This window comes from Amborella trichopoda, chromosome 11 (assembly GCF_054954075.1).
Source record: "Amborella trichopoda isolate Santa Cruz 75 chromosome 11, AtrichopodaSantaCruz75HAP2 v2.0, whole genome shotgun sequence".
Lineage (NCBI taxonomy): Eukaryota > Viridiplantae > Streptophyta > Magnoliopsida > Amborellales > Amborellaceae > Amborella > Amborella trichopoda.
Genome location: NC_142346.1, coordinates 34,428,192 through 34,447,923, shown reverse-complemented (window position 1 = coordinate 34,447,923; position 19,732 = coordinate 34,428,192). Strand labels below are relative to the sequence as shown.

The following is a 19,732-nucleotide window of genomic DNA, read 5'->3' as shown; positions in this document are numbered from 1 at the left end:
AAGTTATTTTTTGACCCACCCCAGCTCAGGTGGCATTATGACGGAAAGGAGCACTGTACTTGAGAACTTCGAGGTAATAAAAATCCATTTTTGAGACATTTCATTATAACATTATTAAAAGCGGTCTGCACATAAAATTTTCCTTTTAAGATTTCTCCCTCCTCCAATTATGCAGGAAAGTCTTCTCTCCCTTTCTAGAAGCCGTGTACAATTCGCGGTTAAGTTCTTCACTGCTCCTTATTCGAAACGGAAAACGGATCACCGTTCCTTTGTACACGCAACAACGTGGCGCTGCGATGGCGCCAAGTTTCAATTTTCCAATCAAATTTCATCCCTCTTTCTATCTCTTCCCATTGTCTCAAGCCCCGCTTCTCTCTCTCCTCCTTTGTCCATCCCCTGTCTCCTCTTTCTCTCTCTTGAACGCCTGCATTTGGGCTTTCTGGAAGCTCCGCCCTGAATCTCATAAATCTTGCCGAGGACCTGAGGATTCCAGGACTTCTGCATCTCTCTCTCTTTTTCGCCTATGGATTGCTCGTATGCTTTGGAGAGCTCTGGTTCATTGCTCCATCTATTGATTCAAGCAGCTCTGCTTGTCTCTCCATGGCAATATTTTCTAGGGATTTCAGTTGTGTTCTTGATTTTCCTTTCCAATTTCATGGAATTCCATGTATTTTCTGATATGATGCGAGGCTTTAAAGGAGATCGCGTCAAGCTAACCTTCAATCTTGCTTCAGAGATGGCCAATGGTTTGCTATGGAAGTGTCATCATCTTCACGGGAGGTTGGTTCCTGGCTTGTTTGATTTCTCTTCTTGTCTGATATTAGATTGTTTTCTGTTACTGTAAATTTTTATGTTTTTTATGAAATTCGGTTTCTTTTCTTACTGTGAAATTGTTTCCTGTTACTGTAAATTTCTGAATTATATTATGCGATTTTGTTTGTATTCTCTCTGTAAATCTTAAATATTTTCTTACTAAACCTCTTTGTTTTGTTGCTGTAAATTGCTGAAATTTTTATCTCAATAAAATGATTGTTGTTTTTTGTGCAGGTATACAGCGACACCATGGCTAGCTAGTCCTCATCTTCAGACTGCTTTTCTCCATTTCTTTGGCCGCCCTCCGATTTTTGAATATAAAAGGTGAGCACTGAAATGCCATATCATATCTTAAAGCAATTTCAGTTTTTTACAGTCTGTTATCTACTTTTTGTTTAAAAAAGTAGAAAAGAGTGGTTCCTAGGCTTTCTTTTCTGTTCCTTATACTCTTCTGATTGTCTTTTTCATTTGGGATTCAGTGAGCATGTACTTCTGTGTAAAGGCTCTTTGTGCTTTGATTCCCAAATATCCTAAAAAAATACTACGATCATTTCTTCGTTATTTTGAAAATTAACAGAATATACTATTAAAATATAATAAATGGGCAAGTTTTTCAAAACAGCATATGAATCAATCCATCCTGATTATGCAGCAAAATGATATGCGTAATCTTTTTTTTCTTTTTCTGAGGGTTATAAAAACCATGTCTGCTTCACATTTGTCTTCGTCTAACCATGTGATATTGTTCAATGCAGACAAGAAATGTTAAGTGGGCAGTGTCCTAGAACATCTAGACCTTTATTCCCCCATGCTCTTTTCCCTTGCATGTTAGCTTTTTCATTCTCCGCTTTGGGAATGCAGTATGGATAGGCTAATTTTGATGTGTTCCTGCATGATAACTATGATTGTGACACTTTCCCCTATCAAATGTCTAACTATGATTGTGACACTTTCCCCTATCAAATGTCTAACTATGATTGTGACACTTTCCCCTATCAAATGTCTTTAGAAAACCATTGACAGAACTCTTAATACTTGTTCAAAGGGTCTATGAAGATGTTTTAATATTTCGATAATTATTTTTGGGACAAAGCAATATAAGAGGATAATGTCTAACCTTTGGCCTTTTGCATAAAGTGCAGTGGAATCAGTGTTAATTTCTTGTGAACATGGCTATCGCTATTTCTTGTGTTTGTATTTCTGTAGGAATTTGCAATTCTCAGAATATATGGATTTCGACCTGGTTGTTGGTAAATGATCGGGACACCCAATAACAGATAGTGGATAGTTGTTTGTCTGTAACGCAAGAACGTTGAATTTCTCTTTTGTGATTACTTGTAATGCTAAACAGAATCATAAAGTTGTTCACCTTGTTGTGAAACTACTACTCGAATATTACTGTCATAACTCTGTTCCATCCTATAGTTAGATTTTCAAACATTGGTTCATCATTATTCTCTTGCTTGTCATAGAAACAATGTGCTATGGCATAATTCACGTATTGTGAATGTGTTTCTTTGCTCTTGTTGGAAAGAATAAAGGGTATTTGGTCCTGTGGACTCTATGCTGGACTTCTTGTCCCCCTATGTGCTGACTTTTCCATGGTAACTCTGTGCAACCGTGCACACCCATAGAATCCTACTTTGTTACTGTGTTTCCCTTGCAGGGCATGGTAAGGTAAGCTTTCTTTTAAGGTGAAAACTGATCCATATGCGCTACATGTGTGACAGATTTCTCACTTCTCAAATTACTAGACACCAATGTGGCCTCATTTTGTAATTTCATTTTACTTATCACATTTTACCTTTGAACTGTACATTAGTTTACATGAATCTGTAGTGACTATTTGATTATGGTATTGAAGAAATCGTTGCACATGTTCCGTTTTTTAGATTTGTGATAATTTTCAGTAATTGCATTTGAACTTGGTTGAAACTGCACTAATTGCATACTGCACAATGCGTAATAAGCAGATGAGTTGAGGTCTTGAGCTAGTATGCCCGAGTGTTATCATATTTATGACAATGATATCTTATCAATTGGGGCCACCATCACCTAATGTTGAACTCTTTGTTACAGGCAGATGTTTAGCTTGGGAGATGGCGGAACTGTAGCTTTGGACTGGCTGATGTCAGATGATGGTTAGTGTCCTATCATGGTTGGAACTTGGCATTCTTTTTTGACCTTATCAGGAGGACCTTGTACTCCATAGGTTCATGTCTTATGCTTTGGGTGCATCTACTCACCCCCCCCCCCCCCAACTTCTCTCTCTCTCTCTCTCTCTCTCTCTCTCTCTCTCTCTCTCCCCCCTGATTGGTATGAATTGTTTTCCTTCTCACAACCACCATTATGGGGTAGCAACCTTTTGTGTCATCAATATTTCGTATTTTGGTTCCTGATTTATGCTTGTTATGTTGGAACAAATGACATACCATGTTTAAGTTTAAACTTTAGGGTCATACTTATTTTGTTGAAAAGAATATTTCAAGTGACGTCCAAGGATCAATGGGGTTGTTTGGTTTCAATTTTACAGTTTCAAGGAATGGATTCAACTTGAATCAAGCAATTTCTAAGGATGACATAGCCCCAATTGTGGTGGTGATTCCTGGACTGACGAGTGATTCTTCTTCTGCTGTAAGTTCTCTTTCATACTTTAGCCTCGTAGATGCACACCAACTTATAATGTGGCGGAAAACTTCTGTAGCCTTTCACGGATACCTAATATTTCTATTCACATCTGGTGGGGCACGCCAATCTTCTTTTGATGATTGCCTTCCTTTATGGGCTTTTGAGCCCCAATATGTTTTCAAACACAAACATGGGGTTGCTTTCTCTTCTTTTTTTTTTTTTCCGGCTTGTCCATGAAGCCTATAAGTTGTTGCTTGAACAGCCAAGCTTGTAGATGGATATGCACGTCCAAAAGATCTGGCAGTATTGATGAAGCACCTTGACTTATATTGGATATAAGTTTGGGTTCGTTCTCTTGCTGTTCCTTCTTCGAGGAACTATGTTTTTATTTCCCATCCGCCATTCTACATATGTACTTTAGGACTGATCTTTTTTTTTTGTTGACATGCACTTTATGACTAGTGTTATCTGGATTAAGCAGATTTTATAGGTTTTTTGTTAAAAGAAAATTGAGATTGCATATGCCTGAATGGATCAATGGATACAAATGTATAATAGATTCGTTCTATCTTTGGGTTAAACTTGGTGCGATTATACATCATAAGTGTCTAATGGTTACAAATTCATAGTTCTGATCAATTGTTAAGAGGTGTCCTGAACGCTAAAGCGGTGAAACAGATTTGACTGTAACTATTATGAATTTTAAGTATCTTTTCACTCAGTGTTTTAAAATGCGGCGGCATCGCCGCATCATGCGGGATGCGCTCGCATCCGCATCGCAAACTGGCGCATATGCGCTTTTGACAGATGCGCTCGCATCCGCATCGCAAACTGGCGCATATGCGCTTTTGACAGATGCGACCGCATATGCGCCGCATCATGGCCGCATCCCGCATCATGGCCGCATCGCCTGCATCTGTTTTCCACGGAAAAATTTATCGATTTCGGTCTTTTTGAACTTCCAAAGTTTAGGGAAACTGTTTGGGGGGTTATTATACCCCTTAAATGAAGATTTCCATCCACTTTTGTGGCTTTTTTTGCATCAAATCGAGGGAAAAAAAATTTTTGGGGGAAAATTTTTTTTCATCCAAATCTTTGATTTGGCAGTTGTTTGATACTTGGATGTGTTCACTTGATGCCTTTGGTTGTTGATTTGGGGATGCTAAGGTGAATTTGTGATAAGAAATTGGGGGTTTAAGAGGCTGTGAAGAAATCGAGCACTACTTCACAGAGTCGATAACTTTTTATTCCTTCTTGTACAATAATACTGCTGTACTTATTTTTGGGGCAATGTCTTCTTCCCAATCTTCTAGTAACAAGGATCGAGCTTGGAAATATGCTAAACTAAAAAATCCGAAAGATAGAAATTGTGTGGTATGCTTGCTCTGTGGAAATACTTATATGGGTGGTATTTTTCGACAAAAAGAGGATTTAGCCGGAATTTCTGGGAATGTAAGAGTATGCCCACAAGCTACAGATGATATAAAAAAGGAGATTAGAGAATCTTTGGATAGATTGAAAAAAGATAAAGAGAAGAAAAAGAAAAATAGAAAGGAATTACTTGATGATATGCAATTATTTGATGATGTTGATGATGATGATGATGATGATGATGATATGTCTGAAGTTGCTATGAGGCAAAGGGGTATTCATATTCCAACCTCAAGAGAGAGGGTTATAAATATTGGTGGTAGTGCTAAGAGAAGCACACCTCTCTCTAAGGGACCAATGGATTCTTTTTTCACCCCTAGCCCCAAAATTGTGGTTCAGGAGAGAGAAAAAAACAAAACCAACCACAATTGAAAATAAATATAGGAAAGAACAAAGGAAGTTTGTATATAAGTGGATTGTAAAGTGGATTTACATGGGCGACATTCCTTGTAATACTATAACTCTTGATAGTTTTGTATGTATGGTCCAGGCAATTGGGCAATATGGCCCAGGACTTATTCCTCCTTCACTACATGAGGTTAGGGAGCCCTTGTTGAAGGATACTACTGTATTTGATGTGAATAAAATTTGATTTCTCAGAGAGAAGGGTGGGAGAAATATGGGGCCACTATTATGTGTGATGGTTGGTCCGATGGGAAATCAAGGGCATTCATTAATTTTTTGGTTAACTGCCCAACAGGTACTTTTTTTGTTAAGTCTATTGATGCATCAGACAATTCACATGATGGTACATACTTATGTGGCTTGATGGATGAGATTGTCGATTTTGTTGGGGAGCAAAATGTGGTATAAACTATCACTGACAATGGTGCCAACTATTCTGCAGCTGGGCATTTCTTGACATTGAAAAGGAAGCATATGTTTTGGACTCTTTATGCAGCTCACCGTGTTAATCATATGCTTAAGGAAATTGGTACAACATCTTTATTTAGTGGGGTGATTTCAAGAGCTATATTTGTTGTTGGATTTATTTACAATCATACCATAGTCTTAAGCATGATGAGGTCTTTTACAAAGAAGAGAGAATTAGTGAGACCAGGTATTACTAGATTTGCCACGTCATTTCTCACTCTTCGAAGCCTAGCCAAGCAAAAAAGTGCCCTGAGGACTATGTTTGCTTCAGAGCAATGGAGTCAAAGCAAGTGGTTAAAGCATAAGGATGGGAGAAAGGCTGAAAAAATTATTCTAAATACATCTTTTTGGAGTCAAATAATTATTGCATTGGAGCTGGCTCGCCCTTTAGTGAGAGTGCTTCGACTGGTTGATGGTGATGCGAAGTCCGTCATGGGCTACATACATGAGGTAATGACTAGGGCAAGAACTGAAATAAAAGATATTTAAAGGATGATGAAAATATGCTGAAGGCTATACTTGAAATTATTGATAGGAGATGGGATATCTAGGCACCTCCATTCAGCCGGTTACTTTCTAAACCCATCTCTTCACTAAAACCACCCATCCATTGAGTCAGATCATGTAATAAATGGTGGGTTCTTAGATGTGTTGGAGAGGTTGATAATAGACAAAGATATCCAGGAGGAGATCTAGAGTCATGAATTGATTAAGTTCAAGTTAGCCTTGGAAAACTTTGGGAGAGATATTGTCACTCGAAATAGGGACACTACAGATCCAGGTAAAGGCCAAAAGCCCAAAAATAATCTTTCTTGTCTCTTACTTTATGTATAGTTCCATTGTTTATTTTATACCCTTAATTTTTAACTATATTATGAATTATAAAATATTATATAGCTGCATGGTGGGCATTATATGGAAGCGAGACACCAAATCTACAACGTCTCGCTATTCAAGTGTTGAATCTCACATGTAGCTCATTTGGTTGTGAGCGCAATTGGAGTGCATTTGAGCATGTAAGTCCTTTACTCCTTATTCCTTAATCCTTATTTCTTGAATTTCAAATTTCTAATCGAAAATCTAATTTATCTGATTTCAAATTTCTACCACAGCTCCATACAAAAAAAAGAAATAGGTTGGAGCAGAAAAAGTTGAATGATTTGGTTTATGTGTGGTACAACGAGCAGCTTAGGCAGAAGTATGAAAACGTACGAAGCTCAACCCTATTCAATTATGTGAAGCTGATGGTGATTCCATAAGTGAGTGGACCATGGATCCAAGATAAGAGCGTGTGTTTCAGGGTGAGGATCTTACATGGCTTGATGTCGAGCTAGCAACAGGGGCTAATGAAGAATATCGACCTAACACTGGAGCACAAAGGAGTAGAGGAGCTGCTGGGTCTAGTCGCACTCGCACATTAGCTTCAGAGGTCAAGGAGGAGGAAGCTGACTCAGAGGAGACCAATGAAGAAGAATATATAGAGGCCGTCGAGGATGATATTGATGATGCGCATGACGACTCTCAAGATGACTCGTCTGATTGTTATTTGAAAAAATGAAGTTCAAATTTCAAAATTGACTCTCAAAATGGATGATTGTATTAAGTTATCAACTATTAACTCTTTTTGAGCTTGACTTTTGGTTTGTATTTTGTAATATCACTATTTTGTGCTTATGGTTGTACTTATGGTTGTTGATGGTTGTGCTTATGGTGCAAATTTGTGCTTATGGTTGTTGATTGTTGAATGCTTTATGAAGCTGGTTTCTAGTTTCTAGTTTCTATCAGGGGATAGTGGATAACTGGATACAGAAATTCCGACAGCTAATAGTTTTGAAGTTAATCATTAAACTAAAATGGCTACTATCACATAAATCACCGTCATATTTTTTTCTATGCATTAATTTATTTTTTTAGATTTTTTAGAATTTTTTTACTTTTATTGATCGCAGCATCGCAATAAACCTGCATCCGGGCCACATAGGCCCACCACTGTATCAGGGCCGCATCCCGCATTTTAAAATATTGTTTTCACTACATTTTCCAGTGGCTCTCAAAGATATTGTGTATCTTATATGCCTTTGAGAAAGTAGTTGTAAGGCTTCCCTCTTCACCAAAACCTATTATTTTCTTTCTTTTTTTCTTTAATCTACATTGAAAATTCCTACTTAGCATTTTGTTGTCTTTGACTTCGATACCTTGGGAATAACCCACAACTGCATGTGCATAATGTCTTAGCTGACTAAGTGTATTTGTGTGGCATGACATCATGGAATTTAAAAAAAAATAAAAAATAAAAAAAAATAAAACTTGAAGTGAATTCAAATTTTTCATCTAGTGGGTGGGAGGGACGGAAGGGGGGGGGGGAGAGAGAGAGAGAGAGAGAGAGAGAGAGAGAGAGAGAGAGAGCAATGAGACCTCTTTCCTTCCATAGATTAATGACATACTTTTAGAGAGACATGATTTCTACCCTTATCAATTGATGAGAGAGTCTTAGAGAGATATAAAAGGCTCACGAGCTCCAAAAGTGCAGCAGAACAAATTCGAAGAGTTCCAAAACATACAGTATTTGATACACTAAATGTTCGGATTCAAGAGAGCTCCAAAACCCCAACAGATCGATTTCGACGCCACTGGAAAAATGGATTTTCGAGCAATGAAAGGAGCCAGCTTTCAGAGGAGGACCGCAATGAATGAGCAATGAGAGAGCGACCCAAGTTTTGAAGACTTTGTTGGTGGGAGATCGAAAATCCTTTTTTTGTTTTTATTTTTATTTGGAGTACTTCAGCACTTGTTAAAGAAGTACATCTTCAGCATTATTTTTTTCTTCAAAAAAAAAAAAGAATTCAAAATTTTAACTGAATAAATATGTTGCATAATTGGGAATATGGAAAGTAGGACTTCCCTGTGATCACAGTCAAAAGAGAACCCTCTCATTATATACTGGGTTTACGGGTTAATGTCATGTTCTTTGTCCCTGTACCTGGGTTTTGAGTTTGAATTCTCGGCTTGCTGATCGAAAGAAAAGGAATTGCTTCTTATAAACTAGTGAAGAAGCTTTTCATCTTCTGTTGATTGTTGAATACTTAACCTTCAACTCAATAGGTATATCACTACCTTTCTGTGAATAAACTGAACCTTTGATATGCAATTCCTCTATCAGAATGATTAATCGTGGTTCCATTGAGGTAATAAAACTAACCAATATCCCTTTTATAAAGGAGATGCATTTACTCTGATTAACTGAACATAGGATTAGCACCTTTAAATAGGCCATTGCAGCAAGGTTGTTGTCCAGGCAGCCAGACATTTTTTACAAATACAATATAGTAGTGAGATTGTTTATTGTGCTTATCTTCAGTTGTCTGAAGTTTTTCAACGTTGGTTCAAAAAGACAACAATCTTGCAGTGGGCGAAAGGGACTTAATGCTTCACACTTCTTGTATATGATGACTGAAAGGTTTCTTAAGGGTGTGTGGCACTATTGCGAAGAATCATTGGACATGCTCCTAAGAGCACAAGATGTCTGTCCGTAAGAGGGATGTCTGTCCGTAAGAGGAATACCTGCTGTTGCTTATTGCTGAGGTGAGTTTGCACATGATGAAATGGAAGTCGTGCATTTTGCATCTTAGGTGGAAGATGAAACAATCGGCTAGATTGGGGGCTTTTGGCTCAGAGAGAACATAGCCTTCTCCGGCTAAATGATGAAGACTAGAAGTCTCTAGATCTCAGGATGGGCTAGGCAAATTGTGAGACCAAATTACATCGTCTTGTCGGCTAAGGTAGTAAAAGACCCTAGGATGAGAGAATTTTATACTGGGGGAGTAGCGTACAAGATCAACTCAAATGAAGGACTTTGCAAGTAGAGATGCATAAATAATGGTATTCAAGCAAAGAATCTTACAGATGGCATGCCATTCACGGGCTTAAGAATGTCAGGCCATGGACAAGAACGCGTTGTGATGTGTGAGACTAGGATTTCAAACCATGCTGAAGGTATGATATTTGAGGACAGTGAAAAACATAGAGAAGAAGGGAGAAAAGAGTCACACTATTCTACCATGAAAACACACACTAGGGCTTTGCCTAATTCTTGTATTATAACATATAGTGTTACATCTTAAGTAAGGACCGATTTACCCTTATACATTATTACAACAAATGAGTTAGAATTTATGAACCACTTAAAATACATACAAATTACATAACTGCCCTTCATTGCAACTTGACGTATAGTTACTCTAATTGCCCACTAGGGTTGCGATTCTGTTTTTGGAATCTCGATTCCGTGTTTCCCAAGACGAAACTCGATTTTAAAAGAAAGGAATCACGTTCCTAGTTTCTTGAAACTCGATTCAATTTAGTTTATGAATCTTGGTTCCTGGAAGCCTGGAATCAAAATTTCATATTGCAAACTTTGTGATTCTTAGCTACACAACAATGCGATTTTGCTTGTGCAAAACATTGATTCCAAATTTTTAGGAATTGCGAATCCATGTTGTTTGGGATCAAGATTTTATATCACAGACATCGTGACTCTTAGCTGCACAACAATGTGATTCTACTTGTGCGAAACGTTGATTCCAAATTTTTAGGTTAAATCAATCATTAAACATCTGAATAACTCAATTTTCAAAAGTCAAAACTACATTTAACAAAGAGGAATCTCTTTGTCATCTATTTATTTTATAATTCAAGGAAAGGAGGGAGCTCACCCTTGTTCTCATTAGTTGTATGTCGTAGGCCAGCTCCAGGCCTTGTAAGCGAATGGTTGTTGGTAGACCGAGTCCATTGTATGGGATTGTTGACAAAGATATCATAAAGGTTGACATTGGTAATTGGACTAAATATATACAAGCCAAAATTCAATCTTGTAATAATGATAAAATTTAAATATTTTCTGGATAGTTCTCTCATATACTGGAGGGGATTGGTGCGCAAATCCAGTATGGGGAGAATCTTGATTCCTGAATGGTGAGAACCTTCATTCCAAGTTGATGGGGAAAACGATTCTAGAATTTTAGGAATCACGATTCCAATCTCATGAGATCTCGATTCGACAATCCATTGAACCATGTGGTGTTAGGTGCGATTCCATATAGGTATGGAACTCGATTCCAACATGAAGGGACATCGATTCTTACAAATAGGGAACACGATTCCTATTTTATTGGAATGCGATTCTGATATAGTGCAAATCAGGATTCATAATTCCGAATCGTACGGACAACGATTCCAAGATTAGGAAACATCTGATAGACGCGATTCTGATTCCTAAAATGATTCGGAGTCACAGGCTTTTCCAACAACTATAATCTGACGCTCCTTCTCAAGTTGTACATCATGTTTGAACATGTACAACTTGTTCTTTAGGAACTTATGGCTATCTTTTGCAAGTTCTTTTTGTGAAGATATCAGTTATTTGGTTTTTTGGTCCTAATAAAGCGAGCATCTATATCCTCGGTTTCAATTTTCTCATGAAAAAAATGGTAATCTATTTGGATGTTTAGTGCGATCATGAAATATTGGATTAGCTGAGATTGCCTTAGCACTCTTCTTATTGTTGACTTGCATATTTTTGTTTCAAGAAAAGAAGAAATATTTTGTATCCATGAAAATCTCAAAAACTATACCTTCTAGTGCTCGATACTCAGCCTCAGTTTTAGAACTTGCAACGGTTTTCTGTTTCAATTAGATTTTTACCAAGAAAGTTGCAATAACCTAATACTGATCTTCTAGAATTTGGATGTCCTAACCAGTGTGCATCAAGGTAGCAAACTTTGGAAGCAATATTCAATTTATTTGGGTTGTTTCTTTTATAGAGCAGCCCATGATTCGCTATTCCTTTCATATATATGATTATTCTCTTCAATGCTTCCATGGGTGCATGCATAAATTGACACACTTGGTTGATATCATATGACATATCAGGCCTGATGAGAGTGAGATAATTTAATGCCTTTGCTAAATTATTGTTTCTCTCTGGATTATCTAAAGATTGTTCTTCAGATATCCTTAATCTTTTTATTCAGAGTAACTGGTGTACGATATGGTTTGCAATTTTCAAGAAGGTCTAAAGCAAAATTTGTCCTAACTAAATTTTATTTTCATTTCGATCTACTCAATTCCTAGGAAGTATCGCAACTAATCTAGGTCTTTCATCATAATTCTATCTATAGTTACCTGATCGCCTATGAGGGTAGCAATTCCGTCTCGGAATATCGATTCAGCGTTTCCTAGGGCGAAAGTCAATTCTGAAAGAAAGGAATCACGTTTCCTTTTTTGCAGAACGCAATTCCACCTAGTTTAGGAATCTCGATTCCTAGATTGCCGGAATCCAGATTTCATATCGAGAACTTTATGATTCTTAGCTACACAAGAATGTGATTCTGCTTGTGAGAAACGTTGATTCCAAATTTTTTGGAATTGCGAATCCATGTTGTTTGGAATCAAGTTTCTATATCGTAGACATCGTGATTCCTTACTCTACAACAATGCGATTCTACTTATGCTAAACGTTGATTCAAAGTATTGAGGAAATGCGAATCCATGTTGTCAAGAGTAAAGTGAGCATAGGGAGAGCAGAAACCCTTCGATGTGTGCTCAATCATGAATGAGCGCGACATGTATGAGAGCGTGAGAGAATTTGAAGTTGTTGCACACGACAGTAAAATAAAAATTTAAAATATGTGTGAGCATAGGGAAAGCAGAAACCCTTTGATGTGTGCTCAATCATGAGTGAGCGTGACATATATGAGAACGTGAGAGAATTTGAAGTTGTTGCACATGGTAATAAAATAAAAAATTTAAATATGAGTAATATGTAAGCATAGGGAGAGCAAAAACCCTTCGATGTGCGCTCAATCATGAGTGAGCGTGACATGTATGAGAGCGTGAGAGAATTTGAAGTTGTTGCACACAGCAATAAAATCAAAATTTAAAATATAAGTAATATGTTAAATTTTTTATTTTCTTATTTACTAATTTCCATCTTTCATTCCATGTTACTTTTTAAGAACTCTTAACCAAGAATAAATAATACTAAAACAATATGTTACTTCAAATTTAATAATGTTTGGTAAATGGTGTGGGTATTAAACTACTAATGTAATAATATTTAATATATGATCGGCACCATCATTTGTTCAAGTTGAATAAGAGGATAAAAATGCTTTTCTTTAGGTAAAATAAGAAGATAATAAGGATATGAGCGAAGTACCCTTTGTGGTGTTTTAGGTTAAATTAATCATCAAGTATCAGAGAAATTGACTAAAAATTGAATAACTCAATTTTCAAAAGTCAAAAGACTCAAAACTACATTTAACAAAGAAGAATTACTACGCCATGTACTTATTTTATAATTCAAGAAAAGGAGATAAAGGGAGCTTGCCCTTGTTCTCACTCCTTGTATGCAGTAGACTTGCTCTAGACCTTGTAGGCATAATAGGGTATTCGGTAGACCGAGTCCATTGTATGGGATTATCCACAAAGATATCATAAAGGTTGACATTAGTACTTGGAGTCTTGGACTGAGTATATACAGACCAAAATACAATATTGTAGTAATTGGTAAATTTATATATTTTCTTAATACTTCTATCATATACCAGAGGGAATTGGTTTCCAATTCTAGTAAGGGGAGAATCTCGATTCCAATATGGGGACAATCACTATTCCGGAATGGTGAGAATGTTGATTCCAAGTTGATGGGGACAACGATTCTAGAATTTTAGGAATCACAATTCCTTATGTTTAGGAATCACGATTCCAGCGACCATCGGTCATGTGGGATTCTATATAGGTATGGAACGCAATTCCAACATGAAGGGACATCGATTCTTGCAAATACGAAACACGATTCGTAATTTTTTGAATTGCGATTCCGAAATAGTGAGAATCAATTTTCTTAAATTCGAATCTAACGGACATCGATTCTTAGATTCCGAAACTTCTGATACACTCGATTCCGTGATTTCGATTCCATAAACATTCGGAATCACAAATGTTTCCAACAACTATAATTCTATCATGCAAAAATTTCTTGACACCTTCAATGAGGTCTATTGAACTACTAGTGATTATAAAGTTATCAACATAAAGCAGTACGATAATAACACATTCCGTGTTGTAATAAATAAATAGTGAATGATCTGATGCTGCCTCGATAAAACCACTTTCTTTCAGCGCATTACGGGAATATTGAAACCACATTCTTGGAGCTTGTTATAATCCATATATAGATCTTTTCATCCTACAAACATCAGTCTTTGGATTTATTTCATGGGAACCTGGTGGTCGTTCCACGTGGACCTCTTCGACCAACTTTCCATATGAAAAAGCATTCTCAGCATCTAACTAGAAAAGAGACTAACCATATGCTAAACCAAGGGAAATAACGACACGAATTATCGTTAACTTAACAAGAGGACTAAAATTTTCATCATTATTAAGTCTATGTTGTTGCCTAAATCCTTTTGCAACCAGCCTGGCTCTAAACCGTTCCACACTACATCTGACTTGTACTCACTTTGTAAAACAACTTGCAACCACAAAATTTTTATCTGCAGGTCTGGGAACCATCTCCCAAGTCTAATTTATGTACATAGCCTTAATCTCTTTTGCCATGGCCTTGACCAACCTTTTATCTTTTCTTGCCTCAATATAGGTTATGGGATCTTTGATTTTGAGAATTTCATGCATAAAAACTGTGTGATAACTTACCCATCGATCAATTGGTTGCCTCGTTCTGATAGATCTGTGTGGGTTTTGAGTGCTCTCTCGAATTTCAATTGGCCTATCTTCTTGGTGCTCTGTAGGCCTTCTTCTTTGATAGACCATAATATCTTGTCTAATTTATGAGGGTGTTCAATTTTATGAGTTTTCTTTTGAAGTATGAATCTACGATAGTTTTCATTTGGACCATGATATTCTTCATTTGGATTATATCTTTTATATGTTGAAATTATGTCATTCAAAGGGCTTAAAATTTCGACATTTGAATAGCTCTTAACTTCAATGGGAGTAATCAAGTGACATGACTCTAGGATCTTGGCACACTGGGACCAAGAGTCATGGAACCCCGAGTAAGTCATGCAGAGGATTTGTGTACATGGAAGGTACCGAGAGGGTTGAGAGTTACTTCTTAGTCCGGTCGGTGGTCGCTTCAAAAAACGTGCCGCATAAATTTAAAAATATTTAAAGAAACATTGAGACTCTAAATGAACAACCAGAGGGCAAACACATTCGAGACCAATTCGCCTATGTATTCCATATCATAGAAACACTGGTTTTATATATATTATTGGGTACACAACAGTTTCAAATTCACCTATTTATTTCTGGAACTCCTCACGTATCTAGTATATATGTTAAAACCCTTTTTGTTTCCATGATATAAAACTTAAGGGCGAATTTGACCACGTTTGTGTTAGTCCTTTGGTTTATGATATGGAGTCATAATATCTCAATCATATTTCCCTAACACTTTTACCGCAAAGATAGATATAACTAGGGAGTAGAGCATTAAATTCAAGAGAACTTAGCCCTGAATATTAAAATTCAAGAAAACTCAGCCCTTTGAATATTAAAATTTAAGTAACATCTTCGCCCTCATTTTCATAAGGCACAAAGCCTTCAGTACGTTCGGGATTTGCAGTCATTTTTTATTATTATCCTTAATATTATTTTCTTTTTTTTGAGAAGTCTTTGGTTTGGACAACTGATGGTTACAATATTAAAGCATCAAATTACTCAACATCCAATTTCAAGTTACAAGTTGCAATCATCTTTAGATCATATGTTTTTATAGTAAATAACAAATAAAAATAAAGTGGCATATGTTATTTATAGGCTGGTTTCATTAATCGTGTGTGTCGTAATGATCATTAGAGAGATTGTAAGTCGAGAAATTTAAAACTACTGTGAACGTACATATGTGCCAAGTTGATCAAAGAATGGGCCTGAAACTCTTTGTGGCATTATCAGACTGCTGGTTTGGTAATAAGTTATAAATGATTTGGTAATACTTTATTTCCAAGTAGAACAAAGAATCAACCTTTTAATTTAGTATTAACACCTTAGGCTTTAGCACAACAATTTGCTCCCCGTTCAATCGTCACTCCCCATCTTTCTCTTTCTAAATCTACACTGTGTAATCCAATCATTTGCGGACTTAATGGTAGGTATTTCATTCTTGATCCAGTTTATAATTTTTTTTTTTTATGAAATTTGGAGCAGTGTTATCTTAACCCTCCATTCAAATTGGACGGTTGGGAAGCATTACACTTTGTTTATCGGGGGAGAATATCATGGAGACCCTTAAAAATCTGTCGCCATCTATCCATATGTCTGCTTGATGCTTGATTATATAGGTAACAAATCTCGATTGCCGGATGGGTCGAAACTCGAATCCAAACCGCTATGAATCTCGATTCTAATCTAGGTTGAATCTTGATTACCAATTGGTACGAGTCTCGATTTGAAATGCTAAGAAATCTCAATTTCGAAGACGCAAGAATCTCAATCCCATATTGGTCGATTCCAAATATGTCGGAAACTCGATTGCATAGAGATAGGAATCTTGATTCCATCAATGAAGGGATCTCGATTCTATTTTTGTCGAATCTCTATTCCCATAAGATAGGAATCTTGTTTCCCCTGATTCCTCTTGTACGAATGTCGATTCTGAAAACATGAATCTTTTAGCTGGCCACAATTCTACGATTCTGATTCCTAAGGCGATTAGGATTGGGAATCCTTTTCAACTACTGTGGTCTATATGGAATGTTTGATACTCTATGGGCAGTTGTTTAGATCCCACCTGGATGCTTTATGGGCAGTTGTTTAGATTCCATCTGGATGCTCTATAGGCAGTTGTTTAGCAATAGAGGATTTAGGATGGGTCCAATTTTGAAGAGCATAGAAAGTTCTAGGATGTGATCGTAAGTTTCATTTTAAAGATTCTGTTAATTCTTAGACATAGAACTATGATTTTGATTCTCCGTCTTTCCAGAATGATAGAGAAGGTCTCAAGGGCGTGGTGAAGACTATGAAACGACCCATTAATCAATGATTTATGATGTGGCATTTGGCTGGTCTCAAAAGCTATGATACTGGATACAACCAGATTCATTAGATAGGCATTATCTATTGGGAGCTTTGCATGTAGTTAAATTCTTGCAATAGGTGCTTCCCATGCAAAAGGGGGTTTGGAGAATCATGAACATGTATTTATATGACACACATTCACAAGAGCGTCTTGGAAGGGAATTGTATGCAGATTCAACACCGAGCCATTCCCATGCCAGCCTCCAAAGGTACATGACATATTGGTTCCAGTGGAAGTACAACAATAGATCTTTATTCATGCTTTGGAAAGCATATCTACCAAATCTAGTTTGGTCAGCTTGGCAAGAAAGTAATGGGGGCACCAATGATGGATCATCCTCCGTTATCCATAAGGTGATCCAAAAACACTATGGAAGATTAGAAATCGCATATTGGAAGGAAAGTTCACCTCACCAAGAGTTGAGATAGAGAACTATCTATGTTGGATGGGAATTGCATTGTGAGAGTCAGTTTAGGAGTGTGTGTGAGAGATTGGAAATGTGTAAAAAGAAGGCCACCATAGCCTCTTCCTCAATGTAAGGAGAGAGTGGCAACTATACTGGCATGCACCTTATCATAACAGTAAGGACCTGGTCCAACCATTGTGCATTTGTTTATAATATTGATACAAAAAGGGCGGGCCACTCCAAGACCAAGACTAGTTTAGCCAAAAGAAATGGCGACCAGGGTTGGGGCATCAATGGTTATGGGGGAGTTTCCTCAACAAAATATCCTAGTCTCCATTCCCACTGTTAACACATCAAAATAAAAGGAAAAAATGTGGTTTAGCAAAAGAAATATCTTATAAACATACTACTCATTTAGGATGTAAACTTGTAGCTCGAGAGTTTCTACACCGTACAATTGGTGCATGCAATGTTTCATAAATTGGATTGGCTGGATGATTGGCCTTGAGGAAATCCTTTCTAGATCGGCGAACCGATGATCTTGATCAGCAAACCAGACTCTGATTCTCTTGCGAAAATGGGTCCCATAAAAATTAGATAATAATTTTAATTTTGGAAAAATTAGAAAACTGAGCAAACATGATAAAAAAATTAAAATGGTGGCAACTGGGTGATCCAGAACACTCAGTTCCTTGACCAATTCTCCTGGTTCTCTGATGAAACCAGGCGAGTCCATCAAAACTGTACCGATTACCTGTTCCAACTGGGAAACGGGTCGCTTCCCATCGATTCCAAATCCAGATCAGTGAATTTTGAAACATTTAAGTGCATGTGAAGATGATATTGACTTTGAGAGTAGCCAGTTCTTGCTTTTCTTCATTCATCTGTTGGCCAGAACCAAATATCATGTTATAGGTGAACGTCTGAAAGAGCTAGTGCGGCTTTAGCTTGCTGTTTAAGACAAATCCTTACTACATGGCCTTGTGTTGTATATGAACATCACAGTACCCCAGAGTCTCTATATGGAGTTCTTGGTTTACAATTAAAACACAAACTGATTGTGGTTGGTTAAATGTCATTGAAACAGGTCCTAGCTTCTGGTGATTTAACTTGGTAGTTTCTATGTGGTAAAGGGGGCCACTTTTACTGGTCTAGGAACCTGATTGCTGATTAAATTTGGATGATTTCTATACAATATTTGTGTAAGCTTTTTTTTTTTTTAGGGTGTATGGTTTTCTGTTACAAAGTCATTGTGTTCTATGTTTGTTGTTGCAGTATATCAAGCACCTTGTTTACACGTTTGCAAAACAAGGATGGAATGTAGTTGTGAGCAATCATCGAGGGCTTGGGGGTGTATCTATGACTGTAAGTTTCTATGGCTATGGCACTGGCTGTTATAGAACACTATTGGTGATAAAGTCCTGATTATTAATAGTTTCATGTGGATTGTTTTCTGTTGAAATCTTCAACCCTGATAATGACTTCACAAACATGTTGGCTATTGGCTCTAAGAGGTTTCGATGCATTTTAGGAAGTTTGTGCAGGCTTATTGAACTTTTTCGTAGGCAAACAGTGGATTCAAACCCGATGTGGTGTTGCTGCAGACTTTAGAAATCATAAACTGAATGCAAGTTTCTGCTATTTTGACGGTTACTAGGGCCCTCAGCAAGTTTCTCTTTGTTTTACCAACATAAAATTCTCATTCACTCTTGAATATTATTATCGACGCCTTTTACTGATAAAAGGCTTGATATGTTCTACTATGAATTGTTGTTCTATTTTATAAATGTGTTGATATCATTTCTATTCCATATGGCTGTTTTTTATTGGAAATTAATAAAAGTTATGTCAAAGAAGCTAAGAATAGTATCTCGGATATAAGAGATATAGAATCCATGTAGCAAATATCTGACAACCACATGAATACCTACTTCTTAGTATGATGACTATTTTAACCTTTTAAACTTGGCTCTCCCTCTCTCTCTACAGCAACGTTCATCCCATATGTCTCTCTCTCTAATGCCTAGCCAGCTATTCTCTCTCTCCCATCTCTAGCCTGAGTTCCTCTTTAGAGAGAGAGAGAGAAAGAGAGAGAGAGAGACAGAGATTGAGAGAGAGAGAGATCTTGTGATCTAGTGTATTATCCATGACACCCATGCGATTGCTCTCCACCCATGACTCCCTCTCCACTTGATTCAAGACACGATTCCATCCCACCAGCCGATTGATCCTTTCCACTTATAGGAGTGGGACCACGAAAGAGCTATCCGCCGTCCATTGAAAGAGATTAGAGAGAGAGAGAGAGAGAGAGAGAGAGAGAGAGAGAGAGAGAGATTGGTTGTTTTAGATGCTAATTTTAGTATCTTTTGTAGTTTTTGAATTAATTTCCCTTTTCAGTAGATCATTTTGATTCCTTTTTTTCATTTCATTCCATCATTGGTCTCTGGTAGTTTAACAAAATTCATACATGGGCGCCC

The 19,732-nt window shown here is 37.1% G+C and overlaps 1 protein-coding gene across 6 annotated transcripts in view; it reads left to right on the top strand.

Moving 5' to 3' along the window:
• The first annotated feature begins 387 nt into the window (after positions 1-387).
• Positions 388-19,732, top strand: part of LOC18436688 (alpha/beta-Hydrolases superfamily protein) — a 38,578-nt gene continuing 19,233 nt past the window's right edge. For 4 of the 6 annotated variants that reach the window (XR_016044275.1, XR_016044276.1, XM_006846912.4 and 1 more), the window contains exons 1-5: positions 388-780; positions 1,048-1,137; positions 2,893-2,954; positions 3,347-3,447; positions 18,531-18,620. Coding sequence is in view for 3 of the 6 variants with exons in the window: in XM_006846912.4 (XP_006846975.1) it covers positions 524-780; positions 1,048-1,137; positions 2,893-2,954; positions 3,347-3,447; positions 18,531-18,620 (600 nt within the window). In the remaining 3 variants the exon portion in view is untranslated. The remainder of the gene's footprint in view (positions 781-1,047; positions 1,138-2,892; positions 2,955-3,346; positions 3,448-18,530; positions 18,621-19,732) is intronic. The other 2 variants (XR_016044277.1, XM_088851718.1) reach the window with 1 other exon arrangement.